Source organism: Phocoena sinus, chromosome 8 (assembly GCF_008692025.1).
Source record: "Phocoena sinus isolate mPhoSin1 chromosome 8, mPhoSin1.pri, whole genome shotgun sequence".
Lineage (NCBI taxonomy): Eukaryota > Metazoa > Chordata > Mammalia > Artiodactyla > Phocoenidae > Phocoena > Phocoena sinus.
The window spans coordinates 59,613,327-59,627,890 of NC_045770.1; the positions used below are offsets into that span (position 1 = coordinate 59,613,327).

At 56.1% G+C, this 14,564-nt stretch overlaps 1 protein-coding gene across 9 annotated transcripts in view; it reads left to right on the plus strand.

Moving 5' to 3' along the window:
* Positions 1–9,422, plus strand: part of PDE2A (phosphodiesterase 2A) — a 102,267-nt gene extending 92,845 nt beyond the window's left edge. For all 9 annotated transcript variants that reach the window (XM_032640815.1, XM_032640818.1, XM_032640817.1 and 6 more), the window contains 17 exons: positions 200–239; positions 380–443; positions 880–952; positions 1,101–1,278; positions 1,501–1,613; positions 2,283–2,360; positions 3,461–3,583; positions 4,043–4,113; positions 4,393–4,515; positions 4,842–4,929; positions 5,160–5,207; positions 6,270–6,344; positions 6,514–6,613; positions 6,871–6,983; positions 7,374–7,412; positions 7,548–7,654; positions 8,000–9,422. In XM_032640815.1, coding sequence (XP_032496706.1) covers positions 200–239; positions 380–443; positions 880–952; positions 1,101–1,278; positions 1,501–1,613; positions 2,283–2,360; positions 3,461–3,583; positions 4,043–4,113; positions 4,393–4,515; positions 4,842–4,929; positions 5,160–5,207; positions 6,270–6,344; positions 6,514–6,613; positions 6,871–6,983; positions 7,374–7,412; positions 7,548–7,654; positions 8,000–8,210 — 1,644 coding nt within the window. In that variant the 3' untranslated portion in view covers positions 8,211–9,422. The remainder of the gene's footprint in view (positions 1–199; positions 240–379; positions 444–879; positions 953–1,100; positions 1,279–1,500; positions 1,614–2,282; positions 2,361–3,460; positions 3,584–4,042; positions 4,114–4,392; positions 4,516–4,841; positions 4,930–5,159; positions 5,208–6,269; positions 6,345–6,513; positions 6,614–6,870; positions 6,984–7,373; positions 7,413–7,547; positions 7,655–7,999) is intronic.
* Positions 9,423–14,564: the final 5,142 nt, after the last annotated feature.

A 14,564-nucleotide genomic window follows, 5' to 3' on the forward strand; every position in this document is an offset into this window, starting at 1 on the left:
TATGCACCCTCACTGGGGCTATTCCTCCCACTCCTTCACTTAGTAGCCAAATGATATAATTAGACTCTGCCAGTCTCCAGTCTGTCCAGAGAGCCCTAGGGGAGGAATGAGAAGACCCTGGAGCTTATGGAGGTAGGGGGCTGGAGAGGGTGACCCCCTGCAACCTGATTCCCTGTGATTTCCATTTTCTCCATTCCAGGCTCTTCTCCAAGTGGCAAAGAACCTCTTCACTCACCTGGGTGAGTGCACTGCCCTCCTTCATACCTGGCTGTGGGGTGGGAGTGGAGGGGTGGCATTTTGAGGAGGGGAGGTGGGCGGGCTTGGCCTTAGCACTCCGGCCTGGTCTCACCACTGTTCCCCATGCTTCTTGCTCCCACAGATGACGTCTCTGTGCTGCTCCAGGAGATCATCACAGAGGCCAGAAACCTCAGCAATGCTGAGATGTGAGTGAATCCACCCCGGGGTGGGGCGAGAGAGGCCTTGGGCCTCAGTAGTGACCTCTTCTTTCCTCCGCTCTTTTTTTCCCCTCCATTGTCTTCTTGTGGGACCCCATCACGTTTTCTGTGATTCTTTATTTCATGCCTGTGACTCTCACTAGACTGTGACATCTAGTGACAGCAGGAGTGGGGCTTACTTTGCTGGCCATGGGTCCTCAGCTCCTAACACAGTGCCTGGTACAGAGTAGGCGCCACAAAAAAAAAAAAAAAAAAATCATCGATCTGGACTGATGTCTGGAGTCAGCCAGCTCTGAGGAGAGTCTCTCCCTCCAGGCCTCAAAATCCAGGCTTTGCCTCTAGTCGTGAGATTTGAGGGGTGGCAGGAGAGGGGTGGCGGGAGAGGGGTGTCAGAGCTCTGTGAACCAAAGGCATCTCTCCACAGATGCTCTGTGTTCCTGCTGGATCAGAACGAGCTGGTGGCCAAGGTGTTTGATGGGGGCGTGGTGGATGATGAGGTGAGGCAGGGCCCTGAGGAGAGAGGGTGTGGCCGTGGTCCTGGGGGCCGGGAGTACGCAGTGGGCGCTGTGGAGCAGGCCCGATGGTTGATGGTCCGCTCTGCGACCGGCCACCAACTTCCTCTGTACGTCATCCCTGGCCCGGCAGAGCTATGAGATCCGCATCCCGGCCGACCAGGGCATCGCGGGCCACGTGGCGACCACAGGCCAGATTCTGAACATCCCGGACGCGTATGCACACCCACTTTTCTACCGCGGTGTGGACGACAGCACCGGCTTCCGGACGCGCAACATTCTCTGCTTTCCCATCAAGAACGAGAACCAGGGTGCGTGGTCCTGGCGGCTCCGGGAGGAGGGGTGGGGTGGGGCCTGAGCAGGATGGGGCGGAGCCGAGCGGACGTTCCACAAGCCTTCTCCACCACCCTAGTGTCCCTAAGCTGAAGGGATGGGTTTTCCCAAATACGTGATGTCCCTTGAGGACACCCTGGGAGGGCAGATCTCCGTCGGACACATCCACTGATTCATCCTAGCCCCTCTTTGGTCCCCAGAGGTCATCGGTGTGGCCGAGCTGGTAAATAAGATCAACGGACCATGGTTCAGCAAGTTTGACGAGGATCTGGCGACAGCCTTCTCCATCTACTGTGGCATCAGCATCGCACATGTGAGGAGGACAGGGGCGTACAGGACCCTCTGTTCTCTCCACATTGGCTCTCCTTGCTCTGTCCAGACGGGTCCGTGCCCTGCCCTGGGGCTCAGAGCCCTGCTGCTGGGTTGCTGTGCAATCTTCAGTACCTACTGGTCACCTCTGGCCTCAGTTTCCCATCAGAACATCAGAGATACTACTTCCTGTCCTGTACAGTTAGCCTCCCAGGACTATGGGAGATCTGTTTTATTTCCCTCCATTCTCTGGAAGCAACCTCAACCCAAGCTCCTGGTTATTCTTTTTGGGATATGTTGGGTCTCATTGTCCAAGGCTGGCAGCTCTGGCCCAGGAATCCAACCCCTAGGCCCCCAACGCTGTCCCCCTTCCTTGCTTCTGTCTCTCTGTTGTGGGCCTCAGGTTCCATCACTGAAGCCTGGGGCAAGCTCAGGAGTGTGCCAAGTGCCAGCTCAAGTGCTAAGAGGCACTGGGAAGGAGGGGCAAGGGGAGGTCTGGATGAAAGTTGGAGGGGGCCCCCTACTCTGGGCTGGAGCTTGAAGGCTCAGACTGGGCCCAGCATGGGACAGGAAGGGGGCAGGGGTTCTATCTGATCCCTTTGTCCCAGTCCTGGACGTTCTGAGATTTCACAGCCACCTTGCCTGAGCCCCATCTTTCCCTCTCTCCCCGCAGTCCCTCCTATACAAGAAAGTGAATGAGGCCCAGTATCGCAGCCACCTAGCCAACGAGATGATGATGTACCACATGAAGGTGAGCCCTGCACGGAGCTTCTGCCCTCCTTGTCAGGGCCTCAGGGTCCCCTGTAGCCCACCTTTTCCTCCCCTGCCTCCCCAAATCCTCAGGCACCCAAGACAGGCTGGGCTTTCTTATCATCCTCTCCTGAATATAAGAAGATAGACCCAGGGCTCCCCTGGTGGCGCAGTGGTTGAGAGTCCGCCTGCCGATGCAGGGGACATGGGTTTGTGCCCCAGTCCGGGAAGATCCCACATGCCACGGAGCGGCTGGGCCCATGAGCCATGGCCGCTGAGCCTGCGCGTCCGGAGCCGGTGCTCCTCAACGGGAGAGGCCACAACAGTGAGAGGCCCGCGTACCGCAAGAAAAAAAAAAAAAAAAAGAAGATAGACCCAGAGCAATGCCTCGCCTTTTGCTCTGCTGCTCTCCTTCGGGGCAGCCAGCCTTCAAAGCAGTTTCTGGTTCAGCCCCAAGGCTGGCAGCACTACTTAGCCCAGGGAAGAATTGGTTCAGCCAGGTGTTCCCAATGTCCAGGGATAATTCCCATCCTGGGAACTACTGAAGGCTGGGAAGCCCACCCAGGGCCCTTCTGACATATCCCTTAAATACAGCGGCCATGCATTCCTGGGCAGTCCCATTCCCAGACCTTGTGTTAGAAAAGCTGTCCCAGACTTTAATTCAGAGTATGTGGTGGTCATTGTTCATTTGAACATTCCTCTCATCTGTGTCTAAACCAAAGCGTCACAGACTTTGTGGCTGCGGTCAAAGCTGTAGCAGGAAGGATTGAGGTTAGACTCTGGGATGGTCCTCCCAAAAGAAGGAATCTTTAATTTATTGTCCATGAAAGGCTACCTATGCTGTCATGAAGAGGTGTTCTCTGTCTTTGACAAGGATAGGCTGTTACAGATGAGGGTGGTCACTGGAAAGGAGGCATAGTAGGTGGGCTGCAGGATGGTGAGGGGACGGTGGTGTTCTCCTGCCCAATGATAACCCATGGAGTGGATGGCCCGACTGGTGTGCATTCAGAGTGGGAGGTCCCCGCCACTTTGGGAAGTTGAGGTTGAAGACATTGGATTGGGTGGAGGCCACCTTCTAATACCCTGGCTGGTTCCCTCTAGGTCTCTGATGATGAATATACCAAACTTCTCCATGATGGGATCCAGCCTGTGGCTGCCATTGACTCCAATTTTGCCTGTTTCACCTACACTCCTCGCTCTCTGCCCGAGGATGACACCTCCATGGTGAGCTGGCCTGTCCCACTTGAATGTGGAGGTGGAGAGTGTACAGCCGGAGATTGAAGTTAGATGTGCATAGGAACTTCCTGGCAAGACAGAGTCATCAAAGAAGGCTATAGAGTCTCCTCAGAGATGGAGGGGGCATGTGGTCTGCCAGCATGGGCCACAGGGCCTGCCCAGGGGCCAGGGGCTGGACTGGAACCAACGATGGCCTCAGGATTGGCACCTCCCTCCCTGTTTTTCTAAGATTTTGTGTGAACTTGGTTCCAAGAGTTCTTAGATGTCATATTTATAAGTTGATGGCTCTGAGAGTGCTTGGCTCTACCGTTTTATAGTTCTCTAGTTTAGAGCTAAAGTTCCAAGACTCCAAAATGTTGGAGGCTCCAAGAAGGGCCAAGGCTGGGGGTGGGGTGGCCCATCTTGAAACTGACAATGCCTCTGATCCCTCCTTTCCACTCTCTCCAGGCCATCCTCAGCATGCTGCAGGACATGAATTTCATCAATAACTACAAAATTGACTGCCCGACGCTGGCCCGGTGTGTGTCCCCAGCCCTCCCCTCCGTGCAGGCAGCCCCGTCTCTGCCTCCCTCCTAACTCTACTCTCACATCCATTGCCCCCTGCGCTCTGGGAAGGACTGTCTGAGGATGCCTAGGGGAGGCCCACTCTTGTGAGGGTGGGGGGGACCTGTGAGTGAGAAGCAGTTCACAGACACTGGGACCACAGGATAGGAAAGGAATGGGGCAGGGCAGAGCCTGGAGGGTTTCCTGGAGGAGGAGAGCCTGAGGCCCCTGTGCTGCCCTCTCCCCTCCCCCAGGTTCTGTTTGATGGTGAAGAAGGGCTACCGGGATCCACCCTACCACAACTGGATGCACGCCTTTTCTGTCTCCCACTTCTGCTACCTGCTCTACAAGAACCTGGAGCTCGCCAACTACCTCGAGTGAGTGACTGCACTTCCCCCCATCTGGTAGCTGGTGGGGTCCCCTTCCCTGGGACAGGGTGGCACCTCCTGTGTGGCAGGCTTTACATACACTGCCTCACGGGACCCTCTTAACAGCCAAGTTAGAAAGGTACAAGGCCCCTTTCCAAGAAGGGGACCCAGGTGTCCTGAGCTCCTGTCCAGGCGGTTCCTGGACATCTGCAGTCAAATACTCAACCACTGAGCTATTCCCCTTATCCTGGACGTCTCGTCCAGCTGGCCCTCCTTTGGAAGTGTGGGGAGGCAGCAGTGGCTGACCTCCTTGTCCTGTGTCTCCTCCCAACCAGGGACATGGAGATCTTTGCCTTGTTTATTTCCTGCATGTGTCACGACCTGGACCACAGAGGCACAAACAACTCCTTCCAGGTGGCCTCGGTGAGACCCTGCCCTCGTCACAGTGGGCACCCTCCCCGAGGTGTCTGGGAGTCTCCCCGCTCCAGCCTGGGGAGAGGCAGGAGTTGGAGAGGCCAGGAGCCGGTTTAGAGATGGGAGGAGGCTCTAGCAGGCGTTGGGAGGTGGCGGGAGGAGCAGGCAGTTCTGAGCCTAATACGGCAGCACTTGCCTCTGGATGTGAGGAGTGATGGACTTTTCTCGGGCTTTTCCAGAAATCTGTGCTGGCCGCGCTCTACAGCTCAGAAGGTTCTGTCATGGAGGTACCACCGTTCTGCCCAATATCCCCGTTTCCACTGTCCCCTTAAAGCCAGTGACTTACTAAGTTAGACTGTGGCCCAGCTCGTCCCCCTCCCAAGCCCTCCTCCTCAGACAGGCTATGAGAGCTGCAGCCACCCCCAGGGCATGCCTGGCTCTTGTTCCCTGATGGGCTTGGAGGGGTGCAGGTGCGGCTGGGGGTATGAATCAGGCAGCAGGTTCCGCCTGAGCCCAGGTTTGCCGAGGGAGGACTTGCATTTAGCATGTTTCTCTCTGCATGTCTGGGGACACCCTATGAAACCCCCTCCCCGCCCAGCCGGGCACAGGCTTCACTGCCATCATACTCAGCTTTGCCTTAGACTGATGTGGGTGGGTCTGCACGCCCCCGATGGGAGCTCCTGGGGGCAGGGACAGAATCGGGGACATCTCTGAGTTCCCTGGCAGAGGGCTTGGCACAAGGAGTTCCCTGGCAGAGGGCTTGACACAGAGTGGGAGTCAGACTTCCAAGCTCGCCTTGCCCCACGCGGCCCCCGCAGGCCCCCTCCAGAGCTGCTCCCGCTTGCACACCCCTAGAGACGAGGGGCTCGCTTCCTCCTGGGAGGCATGGTGGCAGCCCTGCTTCTGCCCTCCGTGCCCTGGGCTTACCTGCCCCTCCTCTGAGTGACAGCCCTTCAGCATCAGGAGACAGGGTCCTTGCCCTCGCCTCGTCACCACCCTTCCTTGTCAGCACACAAATGCTGGCTGCATGAATTAGTGTCCAGGACTCCGAGGGATCATTTCAGAATCGTTCCAGCTTGAGAGGCCCTCAGAGCTTACCTTGTTGTGTCCCTCCATGTGACAGCTGAGGAATCCAAGGCTCAGAGGTGGCCAGGGACTTGCCCAGGGTCACAGAGACGGTTGAAACAGAGCCCAGAAAGGGAACGGGCCCCGCACCCCCGACTCCCCAGTTCTGCCTGCTCAGCTCACCTTGGGGGCTGGGGCTGGGCCGGGCCTGCTCCCACTCTTGGGGTCAGTGAGGAGGGAAGCCCCCCACCCCAGCTGGACCCCCATCACTCCTCTCCCCCCAGAGGCACCACTTCGCTCAGGCCATCGCTATCCTCAACACCCACGGTTGCAACATCTTTGACCACTTCTCCCGGAAGGTGATGAGGCCGGGGGTGGGGCTGGGGGTGAGGAAATGGGAGCTGGGAGCTGGCCTGAGACAGGAGAAGGAGTGAAGCCGAGGGGTGGAGGTTCCTGAGGTCTGGGGGCGAGGGTGGGGTGTCTGGTCAGAGGCCTTGACGCCCTCCCCCACCGCTGGCCCTGGCCCAGGACTATCAGCGCATGCTGGACCTGATGCGGGACATCATCTTGGCCACAGACCTGGCCCACCACCTCCGCATCTTCAAGGATCTCCAAAAGATGGCCGAAGGTGCCTGCCTTTAGCCCAGGCCTCAGGGATGGGGGGGGACCACCAAGAGGGGGATTCGCCTGGAGAGCATCCCCAGGGGTTTAGATCCACCCCTTCTGGCATCAACCCAGCAGGCAGACCCAGCCCTACATCCCTGGCTCCCATCCAGGGTGCTGAATTCCCTGGACCACTTTGGGGTGGGCCCTGGGGCCTTGCCCTCCGAGAGAGGGTACTGGGATGCTGGGGCCCTCTCCTTGACCCCGTTCTCTCCCCAACAGTGGGCTATGACCGAACCAACAAGCAGCATCACAGCCTCCTTCTCTGCCTCCTTATGACCTCCTGTGACCTCTCTGACCAGACCAAGGGCTGGAAGACAACGAGGAAGATTGCAGTAAGTGCTGCCCCAGCCTGGGAAGGCGCAGGCTGTACTCCCTGCCTGGCTCTGTGTGGCTCCCGCAGCCTGAACACCCTCCCTGTGCTGAGCTCAGCCTGTGGGGGAGACAGGAACCTGGACCCCCTCAGGGCGACAGGTGGGGAGATTCAGGGAGGGGCATGGACTCACTGGGGGGGGTCACTCATAGCAAATCAGTGGCTGGTGGAAGGTGGGCCAGAACCCAGCCACTCCTTCCCATCTGGGGCCCATCCCCCTGCCAGGCCGGAGATGGTGAGGGCAGGTCCTGAGGTCACAGTGCCTCAGTTTGCCCCCTTGGGAATGGGCTGTGGAGGAGCGTGGGTGGATGGATCCCACTCACAGGAGGTAATGAGAGTGTTGACCTTTCAGGAGCTGATCTACAAAGAGTTCTTTTCCCAAGGAGACTTGGTATGTGGGGAGTGACCGCAGGGTGTCCAGGTTGGGGGAGGGTTCCTAGCCTGGGCCCCGGGAGGGCTGGGTTAGCCTGATCCGGGTGCTTATGGAGGAAGGAGAGGGCCAGGCCTGACGACTTGATGCCTGCAGGAGAAGGCCATGGGCAACAGGCCGATGGAGATGATGGACCGTGAGAAGGCCTACATCCCCGAGCTGCAGATCAGCTTCATGGAGCACATCGCAATGCCCATCTACAAGTGAGCGATCTCGTGGGGCCTGCTAGGGACCCCAGCCAGGGACAGCAGGGTGGGTGGGATGGGGCTGGCTGTGGCTGTCACAGCAGACACAAGTGGTGGGCTGGCCTGGCTCTGCTCCAGCTCATCCACTCCCTGCCTCTGGGCACAACCTCTGCTGCTTTGCCCCTAAATGGGCCCTTCACTTCATCCTTGGTCCCTTATGGAAAGAGACTGCCATGTTCTCCTTGTGCTTCCCGTCCTATGCCTCATACTCTTGTGGAAGTTTTACCTGTGGTCCAGCCCTAATCTTTCTTGCTGCTCACAGTCTAATTTCTGACCTCTTACCCTGCGCCCTCACATCCCCAGGCTGCTGCAGGACCTGTTCCCCAAAGCAGCAGAGCTGTATGAACGTGTGGCCTCTAACCGTGAGCACTGGACCAAAGTGTCGCACAAGTTCACCATCCGCGGCCTCCCAAGCAACAACTCGCTGGACTTCCTGGACGAGGAGTACGAGGTGCCTGACCTGGATGGTGCTGGGGCCCCCATCAATGGCTGTTGCAGCCTCAATGCTGAGTGAGTCCCTCCTGGGACTCCTCTTCACCCAGGCCTCCTCCCACAACTCTCCACTGGCCTGGCCACATGCCCTGGGACCAGAGCCACGGGTCCTGGATTCTAGACCAGGACTTCCCATGTGACCCCGGGCAAGGCCGACCTTCCACGGCCTCAGCTTTCTCGTCTGTATAATGGAAGACTTCCAGCCTCACCAGGACTTTATTTGTCCTCTGAGAGCACAGGGATGACAATGAACAGTGCGCCCTGCTCTGCACCTCTGACCACACCTTGGCAAGTGCCCCCCCTCAGGCCACTCTTCCAAGGCAGCCTGGATGGTTTCTCCTGGGCCCCATTTCTGCCCCACCAGATCTGTGCCCTTTTCCTCTGAGGACACCCCCTGCCCCCCAGGATCCTCACGCAAGAAGGTGAGACATCTGAGTGGGCAGAGTGTGGGTCTTAGAGACAGTCATCGGCTTGGCTGGAGGACTAGAAATAGCGATGGGGCCACAGGTGGCCCTGAGGACTGCCACTGTACTTATAGTGGAGACTGGGACCTGAGGAGATGAAGGGGTCCCATAAGGAAGCTGCCAGGGGGGCAGCTCAGTGCTCTGGGAGAGGGGGCTCAGGAAGAAAGCAGGATAAGAACAGTGGGCAGGAAGGATGCCTGGGCTGGGAGGCAGGCCCATCATGGGTCAGCAGTGCTTCATCCTGGCTGTCCCTGGGCAAGTCCCTTCCCCTATCTGGATGAAACAGGAGGGTGAGACAATCCATTCTCTAAGACCCCTTTTAGATCAAAGTCCCCATAGCTCTGTGGAGTCCCAGGAGAGGCCATGGAGTGTCCCTGGACCCCTGGGGCAGAGAGCCGACACTGAGTCCCTCAGTGGCCCCCTGAGTGCACCCCCTTAGCCCGAGCCCCTCCTGCATTCCTGCAGCCAGAGGGGAACCTGGCCTCAGCCCTGGTAGGGCTTGTCTCCTCTTCAAGGCCATATCCACCTGTGCCCCGGGGCTAGGGAGACCCAATAGGGCTGGGCCTCTGGGGTCATCCCAGCCGCAGGTTCCTCCTTTCTCTGTTTTGTTCAGTACAGTGTTGTGGGCTGGGGGGAGGGGGCCACCTGCCTTACCTATTCTGAGCTGCCTTTAGAGAGATGCGTTTTTCTAGGACTCTGTGCAACTGTTGTATATGGTCCTGTGGGCTGACCGCTTTGTACATGGGAATAAATCTATTTCTTTCTACCAACCCTCCCCCACAGGGCTGTTTGCAGACTTTGTATGTGGGGTTGGAGGCGGGGGCGGGGAAACAGCCCTGGGGGAGGCAAATGCCTTTTAGAACTCTCAGGCTACTGGAGGTCCCACCTCTGCTGCCTAGCCCCTCTTCTGGGGGAGTCCTAGACCTGCTGGGGTATCCCCGGACCAGTCCTGTGACAGATAGTAGGGACTTAGGCGTGGATGGCAGATACAGAGGCCTGAGCGTGGGGCAGCGATTGTGGACTGGAAAGGGAGAATTGAGGGGCTGAAGCAATCAAGGAGGCTGCCTAGAGGAGGTGACCTGCTACTTCTCCTAGACCCTCTGTCTGCTGGCCTTCCTTAGTCATGAGTGCCCATACAGCCGAGGCCTGGGCCTCTGAACCCCCTCCGAGCCACGGGGATGCCTGTCTATGTCCCTGTAAATCCAGCCAGAGGGGTAACCTTGAGTCTGACTCTACCTCAGATACAGCCCTGGGTTATGGCTGCGGGGTGGGTTCCCTGCTCTCCTGGCTGTGAGAGTGTTTGCTTCTGCACAGACAGAGAGGGGCAGGTCCCAGATTGGGGACCATGAGGAGGCCCTGACTGGCACAGTCTCCATACCCCACTCCCCACTTGCCTATACCCCTCCCATCTTCTATCCCTGTTCATCTCTCCCAGATCAGTAAAGGTTGGCACGTTAAGGGACTGAGCACTGGGTTCTCCTTTCCTAGGAGAGGGAGGGCTGGGAGGAGAGAGACAGGATCATCTTGAGACCACCCACAATGGCCCCAGGGTGCCAGCCGTGCCTTTGGGACCACAGAGCCTGTCTGCTTCTTCTGCCCCACAGTCTGTCATGCTTTGGAATCTGCTCCTCTGGGCTGAATGGTCCCAGGGCTCTAGCCTCCCCTTGGGGCCATGGGGTCCAGGCCCCTCCCCTGCCCAGCCCCTGCTTTGGGCTCCCCCAGTCTGTCTGCCCTCTCACAGCACAGGACCCAGGCTGACCAGTGGGCCCCCAGGTGGGGATGAATCAGTTCCTGGCCCAAAGCTGACACGGGAGGACTATTCTAATGGTGCCCAGCTGAAGCCAGTGTCGGTGCGGGCTGACATAGGTGCTCCTCTACCTGTGACCCCCAACCCCGAATGTGTGTGTGTGTGTGTGTGTCCCCGTGTGTGTCCTCTTCCACAAGCCTTTGGACAAAGTGGAAGCACATCCTGGGTGCCCACCCCTGGGCCTTACTTCCCCTCCCTTGGATCTGCTGTCTCCAGCCCAGCACTCCCTTGAGGACATTTAATCCCATTCGAGGCCCTCCCTCCTTGCCACCAAATTGAACAACTCACAAATATTTCCTCATGCACTCGGGACCCTACGCTGAAGCCCAGAGCTAAATTCATCCTTGTCCCTGGTCTGGAGGGTCTAACAGCCCGGTGGGGGAGACACAGGCCGTGATACCTATGGTCCCAGGCAGGGGCCTGAGAAGAACAGCAAGGTTTGGAAGATGAGCAGGCATTTTCCTGCGGGCAAAGGGGGTCGGGCACCCCTGGGAGAAGGACCTGCTCCTACAAATGCACGGAGAAGGGGAGTGGAGTGGCTGGCACACAGGGAATGGAGACTTGGAGGGGGAGCCAAGGCCAGATCAGGGAGGGCCATGAATGCCAAGCTGTGGAGTTCGGCTTGATTTTGTGGGCAGCGGGGAGCCAGGGAAAGGTTTTCAGTGGGGAGTGGCTCAGACAAGCATTTTAGAAGCTCCAGCAGGAGGACAGAGCAAGGACTGGGCGGGAGAGGTTGGGCAGGGATCATTCTAGGGCGATGCTCCGTGCCCTGGGCGAGGCGAGGGAGGAGGAATTCAAGACGCATTGGACCAATTGGATGGGGGCGAGGACAGAGGGCGGACTGGCAAGTGCCCTGGAAAATGAGCTGGGAAACGAACCGGCTCGTGAGCAGCCCCGGGCAGCTTTTCAGCACCACCTTCACCGGCAACTGGGTGTTGGGTGGAGCCTCTAGCAGGAGGTGAGCTCCCTGGGAAGATGGGCGGGGCAGCTGTTTGGGGCTGCCAGGGGAGGGGGCGGGAGGAGGGGGTGGGAGGACAGATGGGAGGAGGGCCATGCATCTGCAGAGCCACGGGCAGCCCTCACCAGGTTAGAGAACCCAAGGCTTAGCCCCAGGGCTTCTAGTGGCTGCCCTGCCCTCCCAACTTAATGGTTTCATATTACGTTGAAACCTCACGATTCTTTTATTTTTTTAAATTAATTTTTTTATACAGCAGGTTCTTATTAGTCATCCTTTTTATACATATTAGTGTATACATGTCAATCCCAATCTCCCAATTCATCCCACCACCACCACCACCCACCCCCGCTCCACTTTCTCCCCACTTGGTGTCCATACGTTTGTTCTTTACATCTGTGTCTCTATTTCTGCCCTGCAAACCGGTACAGATGAACTGGTTTGCAGGGCAGAAACCTCACGATTCTGTGGCGTAGATACTATTAGTCTCATTCTGTAGCCAAGAAGCTTGAGGTTCAGGAGTTTAAGTAATCGGCCAAGGTTGGTGTGAGCCTGACTCCTCTCCAAGGGCTCTTTCTCCGAGATAGAGGAAGGAGATTCAGGAGGGCAGGGTCACCATCTGCCTCCGCAGGACTGTGGTGGGTAGGGGTGGTGAGCAAGTTGGTTGGGGCCCCAGAGAAGGGTCTGGGATCAGCCTGAGTTGCCAGAGAGGGTGGGGCACGAGAAAAGGGGTGAAGAGGATGGTGGCCTGTAGTGCAGCTCGTGGCCACCAGGTGGCGCCCAACCCTTGCTGTCCTGACCTCTCTGGAGGTCTGAGAAGGGCATGTGAAGGGGAGGGGTGTGATGGGGGCTAACCTCCCTCCTGTCCACTCTCTCACTGGGGTGATGAGTTCTCTGGAAGGCGAGGCCTTCAGGGTACAGGAGGGTGTGCTGGGAGGCCACCATGTTCCAGGGAGTTTGTGTGAGTGAAATCTGCTCAGAGACGGCACAGCTACATCGTTCTCTGAGGGCAAAATGGGATGGGTCCGTACAGGACGTGAAGTACACCAAGTCTGAAGACTGGCAGGGTAGATGTGAGAACGGAGGTGTTGCAACTTCCTGACAAGATGGCTGCCACTCTCCATTCCTAAATCATCCCTGGAGGAACCATAGGACTGAGCGGGAAGCAGGAAGCATGGAATAGTCTGGGGTGCAATGGGGTGGGGGGAGTTGGGGAGAGATATAAGTGAGATGCTGGGTCAGCAGAAAGCACTTGCCTCACCCCTGTTGCCTTGGACAGTCAATCATTGCCTGTCCCCTCACTTCTGCACAAACTCCTGGGGCTTCTTCATCTCCTCTTGGCAGTAGCTGGAGGAAAAGAACAATCTCTTGATTGGGAGGCTCTCCCAAGGATGGACAGGGATTACTGTCCCCTTTGTGGTCAAGAGAAACTGAGGCCCAGAAGCTCAGCTGGTGGGAACCTCCTTCAGAGTAAAAGGAGCTTAGCCTCCCCAGGGTCAGATGAGGAAACTGAGACCTGGAAAGTCTGCACAAAGATCTAGAGGCAGAGCAAGGATGGGCACCAGCTCCCACTTCCTGGCCCAAGGTTCTCCCCCTTTCCCAGGGATGGCAGTCTTTGCTTCCTCAGGTCCCACCTAGAACTCACACTGCAGGCTAGACCTGGGGAGCTGGTCTATGTCTCCCACATCACTATGTCCCCACATCCGTCCAGTGCTGGGATCAGGGTCAGGGAGGGGATGGTGTGGGTTAGAACAGTGGACCCTCTTTTCTCTTCACATCTGCCCTGAACCATTCCTCTGGCTCTCAGCTTAGACTCCTCGGGTGGTGTGTGCCTGCTGGGTGCATGTGGTTTCTCTCCTCAGTTAGACTGGGAGCCTGATGAGGGCGGGAACAGGTCTGCCTCAGCTCTGGTTTCCCACATCCCTCCTCAGTGTTTGGCACATAGTAGGTGCTCAAAACAGGTGTGATGATTGACAGAAAGTGGCAGAGTCAGGACTCCAATGCATGCATTGATCAAAACTCAGCTGAACAATGAGGGAGACCCTCTGAAAATCTCCAGAATTCTCTCTCTCTGCAGCTCTTTCATCTCTGGCACTCTGCCCTGTAAACTCTAGCCAACTAGCCTCTTCAGACTCACAGCTCCATCTCCTCAACCCAGGGGGCTTTCCAGGCTTCATCTGGTTCATCCTGCCTGCATGGTGGCCTGGAAACTCTCTCCAGGTAGTGTGGGCAATGGTAGGGTTTACATGTGTTCTCTGCCTCTTAAGATCCCAAACATTGCCTGATAACCAATGCCTTGAAAACCTTTATTTCCTACATTTTGTCATTTTGTTGTTGTTATTTCAGGTAGGAGGGTAAATTTGGTCTTTATTACTCCATCTTTGATGGGAGTGTAAGTCTATTTTATAACTTTCATTGCAGTATAGTACACCATGTAGGAATGTTGACAGACATTTGGATATTAATGTTTTAGCTACTAGAAACAATGACCATATGACTATTCTTGTATATGTATATATTTTGTGTATTTCATTGTATGAATATCTTTACTTCTATTGTTGATGCATATCTTCTAGCTTCCATCTAGGACCATTCCTTTTTATCTATGAACACTCTTTCAGTATTCCTTTTATAGCAGGTCTGCTGATGATGAATTACCCTGGTTTTTGTTAGTTTGAAAATGTCTTTGTTTTTCCTTTCTTCTTGAAGGATGTTTTTGCAGCTATTGAATTCTAGGTTAGGGAAGTATTTTCTTATAGCACTTTGAAGATAACATTCTATTCTCTTTTTGACTTTCATTGTTTCTGATGAGAAGTCAGCTATCAGTCTTATTATTGTGACTTCAAAAGTAATGCATCTCTTTCTCTGGCTGCTTTTAGGATTTTATCTTTGTGGTTTTCAGCAGTTTTATTGCTATATGCTTAGATATGGTTTTCTTTGTATTTAGCCTGCTTTAGAATCATAATGTGTCTTGAATCTGTGATGATTTTCCCTCTTCTCAATTCAATCTTCATCAAGTGTAGATAAGTCATTTCTCATAATTCAATGCATGCTAAGAACATCCTACAAAATTTTACTGAAATCCTGGGATAACAAGAAAGAAATGATGCAGAGGTGGGGAAAATATTTGTGATCAACCACTAGGTTCTC